General features: G+C 36.6%; 1 protein-coding gene across 1 annotated transcript; it reads right to left on the bottom strand.

Moving 5' to 3' along the window:
* Positions 1-3,678: 3,678 nt before the first annotated feature.
* Positions 3,679-4,817, bottom strand: Gpr85 (G protein-coupled receptor 85). The gene has a single exon (XM_077796707.1). The coding sequence runs from the start codon at positions 4,815-4,817 to the stop codon at positions 3,705-3,707; it is 1,113 nt and encodes a 370-aa protein (XP_077652833.1). The 3' UTR covers positions 3,679-3,704.
* Between the last annotated feature and the right edge of the window lie 256 nt (positions 4,818-5,073).

Below are 5,073 nucleotides of genomic sequence, written 5' to 3' on the forward strand. Positions count from 1 at the left end.
AGTCCTCAGTTTGATTGCACTCTAGGCAGGATTCTCATGCTAACATTAGGGAAATCTGAGCATAACAAAAGACTCACCTTCAAATCTCTGAAAGGAATTGAACTCTCTCTCTTGTGGACATGAATAATTAAGAATCTGTACATAGAATCAACAACATGGAAACTGGTTCCAAAATATAGTTGTAAGTCTGAGTTGAGGGAGTATGATGTAGGAGATCCCAAGAAATGCTGGACAAAATAGAAGAAAAGACACTGGAGGAAAAATGGAAAGCAGTCAACTTATGGTCATTAATACCTGTTCCATTTTAACAATGTTTACTATCTTAATAGTCATAATTTATTGCTTTTATATATTTGTTGTTTCTTTCCCATTAGATTAAGAAATCTCAATGAGAAACTGTTCTGCCATGTTTTCCACTGTGTCCATAGCACCAAGGCCAGGCCCAGCGCACATTTTCTGAACAAATGAATAAATGAGTAAACAATAGAGATGACATTCATAGAAGTAGAGACAAATGGATAAGTGGCCATATCCATGTGTTAACAATAACAAATGAGTTAAAGTCCATGGAAAATGCCAGTGTTGAAATTCAGTCAGCTAATATCTGAAGAAGATAATGCAGTTAATAGATTGTCCTAGCTACGAATAATTTTTAATATAATCCCTATGATTAATTTTATGTTATTTAAATAGGGCCTGTGTGGGAAACTGGGCAAGTTACTCACCTCCTTCTGTGTTAGTTAATATCTGCATGAGACTCCAGAGTCAAGACTGAATGCCTAATTCCAGCTAGGAATCTCACAAATAAATCCATTGTGCACAAAGGGAACCAGATAAGAAAGTATAGACACGTTCGTGCAAGCACATCACCACTATGATGGAGAACAATTCAAAGACTGTTCAGTTCCAATGTGTAATTACTCCAAGAGGGACACATTATTATTGATAATGAGTATTTCTCACTGGGAAGTTGGATTCCCTGGTGGGAATGCATTTTTATGGGTTGAAGATCAGTAAAATTTTCAAGTTAAATTAGTTACCGAGTGTTTTCAAATATTGAATATTATAATGGGTGCCAAAATACGCAATGCAATTCGGTCATAAAGACACTGAGGACAACTTCTGTTTTGTATGATTACAACCATTACTTATTGAGTTACAAATGGCATTCATAACTAGGAATGGGTCTTATCCACTAATTCCTCCTTGGCTTGCAAATGTCAAGTTAGAAAGAAGTAGGCCGAAATGAATCACTGCAGTTCGACTGTATTCACTGCTCACTAGGACTGGTCACTTGCCCAAACTGTTTGAATTTCTCTTTTTAAGTAGCTAAGTTTGTGTTTGCTCTTGATTCCTCAGGCTTCCTACTCTTAATTCCCACCTCAGTTTTCTTATCTATGTAATGCAGGTGAGTCTTGGTAAACTTCTTCTCTCTTGTCTCAAGATGATTGACTTTTCTACCAATTGCTGATGATATTTGAACCTCAACATGGAATTCTCCATAAGGGTAATCACTGTAATTATGTCTCTCCTGTAAATGTTTTTAAGATGGAAACATGTTATCAGACCATCTTTGGATAACATTTTTCTTTATTGTGTTTTAAATAATGTTTTTAGTACCAAGAAGGAGATTTTATTGCTAGATAAAACTCTCTCTGTTGTGCATTAAAATTTGTCTCAAATTCAATAAGCTTTGGCATAAAGTAAAAATAAGGCCAAGAGTGCTCACTAAATCATGGCTTGAGCTGTCCTTATAAAAGCAAAACTCAATAGTCACGTACATCATTAAAACAATTCAGTTACTTTTTTCTTATTTTTGTTGGTATTGTGTTTATAGAGGCATAATAGCAATAAAAATTCTATTTCACTAAACACCTAATCTCACATTTTCAAATAAAAAAATAAATAAAATAAAACAACAAAAAAGAAACAAATAGAATAACTTTCTCTGGTTTTGTAAATGCCATTGTAAACCATTCTCCTTAGAAATGATATATTAAGAACCCAAGATTTCTACTATGTATCAAATTAAAGTGTGATGATTGTATTAAAATTCTGAACCAATCAATTAAGCAGGTGCACAAGTCTAAATATGATAGGTAGGTAAGAATAGAGGGATGATTATGAAAAGTTATCAAATAAATCTTTTATAGGTAATATTATGTCTTTATCAGTTTTATGCTATCATTCTAACATTTCCAGTTTCAGAATATAGTAGCTATAAAAAATTTTAAAAATCAAAAAACAAAATCATAATAAATTAGCCTTTCTACTTTGTGCTTGACTTCCAGATTGTTTTTTTAAAACTGATTGTTATATGCCAAAAAAGTAAAATTTATTCCAAGAAAATTAACAGGCTACACAGATAAATTTTGGCAAATGCAACTTTATATTGAAGTTCACACATCTGTTTCTTAAAGAATGAGACTCACAGAATCTAATGTATTTCTAAAATACCAGAAATCATATTATAAGCTTTCACAAGTTAAAACTGAAATAATTTAAACGACCAATACACTGAATGTGCAGAAAGTATAAACAGGACTGTGCCTTCCATAGAATAAATGCTTCACAAATTGTGCAAGATGTCATACTAAGGCTGTGGTCTCCCCTTGACAGCTGACTTAAAATATAAACATACATCAACTGCCCGCTTCTTAGAACACACTAGAATGGGTAGCACACCTCAGAAGAAAATCTCATTATTCCAATGATGTGCACCTTAATTTTCAAACCATGTGAGGAAAAAGGAAAAAAGAGTATTAAATGATCTTCCATGCACTTCCAGATGAATGACCATGACCAGTTACTGATTCAATATCCCTTGCCTATTTGCTCCAATGCTAAATAATATGAAGGATACTAGATAACCCTTTAAGGCAACATGTGTTTATTCTGCATTATTAGAACCGCTCAGTTGTGACTGGCTGGTACCATTAATGTTGCCTCCCAGACCAATATCTAGCATTTGTAAAATGTAAATGAATTGGAAAACCTTTATGCTAAATCAACAGAAACCACATAATACAGCTCAATGCTAGCAATTTCACTAGTAGGTAAGGAAAGTGGTATTTAGAAATAGCAATGTTTTAATACAAAAAAAAAGATAAATTCTAATCGGAACCAATAAACTGCTTTGGAATCTCCCCAAAACTTACAAGGCGATTTTTAAAGTGTGATATTCCAATAATTCATGGCACGTCTTTAGTGTATTACAGTACTTTAAGTCCCCAAATAGTTTAGTCTTTGCAAAACAAAAATAGTATGAAATGTTTTAAAGTCTTCAAACTTCTAAAATTAGTTTTTATCAACACATTTACCTCATGTCAACTTAATTTATTAAGATGTCCAATGCTAATTGGTTTTTTTTGATGTTTTTTTTCATACATAGTGATATACACAGCATTTAGCACTGATACTTAGCACCTGCTACTTTCATTATCTAGTTTTCAACCACAGAAAGAAACTTAGGGCAGTGGTTCAGTCCTTTCTTAATTACAAACCTTCACCAGCAGTCAGCAGGATCACTCTGAGATTTAAAATAGGATTATAGGTGAACTATTGCAAAGACTGCAGAATGTTGCCCAAATCCTTGTAACTGCTGATCCCATTCTTGAATTTCTTCTCAAGATATGGCTACAGGCCACAATTGCTTAGCAGAGAAGGTTAGTGTTTCACAAGGCTAAAGATTTACAGATGCTCCCTCATATAACACAGTAAGGTTCCCTTGGTAACCTGGATTTTCTGCAGTAAAGAAGGGTTGTGCTGAAACAGCGCCTCAGCTCCCTGTTGGAGAAAATGCAGACAAAAGGATTGATTCCTGCTTGGGCAAAACTCATCCAGACAGCGGCTGTGAGAAATCCCCCTGGTACTACAGGCCCTCTTGCAAAAACTCTCCAATAACAGGCCACCAGGTAGGGGCCCCATAAGGTTAGGAAGAGGAAAGTCATTATATAGAACATTCTGCTGATCCTTTTCTCCATTTTGAACTCGTCTAAGACCAACAGCCTTCTTCTGCCTGTGGTGTTTGCATTTTGCCGGATGCCCAGCAAGGTGGGTGGCGTGGGACCCCTTCCAAATCCTGCTAGCCAATTGGCAGCTGCCTGGCCACTGGCTCCAGGACCATGAAAAGTCCAGTTCTGGCTGACTGCTGCTACAAACTGGACTGGCTTCATTTTCCTTCGATCGTGGACAAAAAATATCAGCTTGAGGTAGACAAGCTGTGTGGCTAGGAGGATGAGAGCAAGGAGCAGCATAAATCCTAAGGAATCATTAGCCCTGAAGGAGCGGTGTTGGAAGGTGCACTGATCCTCCTCCCTAATGAATGAATAAGTGCCCACATCTAAAACTGGGGGGAATGCCATGGCCACAGACAGAGTCCACACCATGCAGATCACAGCCAGACACGTCCAAAAGGTCAGCCTCTTTGTGTAAAAGCGGTGATGGGCGATAGCTAAGTATCTGGTGACACTGATGCAGAAGAGCATGAAAGCAGTGTGGAAACAGGACAAAACCCCCAGAAAGGCAATCACTTTGCAAGTCAGAGTCCCGTAAGTCCAGGTGGAGCCATTTTTGACAGAGTTGAATACAAATGGAAAACAAATTGCAGATCTGAGGATATCTGAACAGCAAAGATCCAGCAGAAAGTAGTAAGGTGCTCTATGCAAGGTCTTATCTTTCACTAGCAAAATGGAGATCAGAAGGTTGCCCACCACGCTGACTCCTATTATGAAACCCAAGGAAGTCAGTTTCAGAAAGGCTGTTAGAGGCGAGAGATTTTGCAAAATGTTGTCAGCTGCATGGCTATAGTTCGCCATAGATGGATGGAGGATAAAGATACAGCCTCAGTTAAGTCTCATGATCTAGATATAAGAACAAGGAAAAGATAGATCCATACATTTTACTGAAAATGTAATCCACAAAGAGAATTGATCCGATCTGCAGTCATGCTTCCTCTTTTCTTCCATTTGATTTGCCATCAAAGTATCTGGAAAAAAAATGAGCTATCAGTTCTTAAGTTAACAAGTAATGATGTCAGTGCTAACATAAAGCTGTTCATTTATGGAGAAGCAA

This window comes from Urocitellus parryii, chromosome 3 (genome assembly GCF_045843805.1).
Source record: "Urocitellus parryii isolate mUroPar1 chromosome 3, mUroPar1.hap1, whole genome shotgun sequence".
Lineage (NCBI taxonomy): Eukaryota > Metazoa > Chordata > Mammalia > Rodentia > Sciuridae > Urocitellus > Urocitellus parryii.

Excerpts from the sequence above, each read along its gene's own strand:
- Gpr85 (XM_077796707.1), bottom strand. The coding sequence starts at position 4,817 with ATGGCGAACTATAGCCATGCAGCTGACAACATTTTGCAAAATCTCTCG.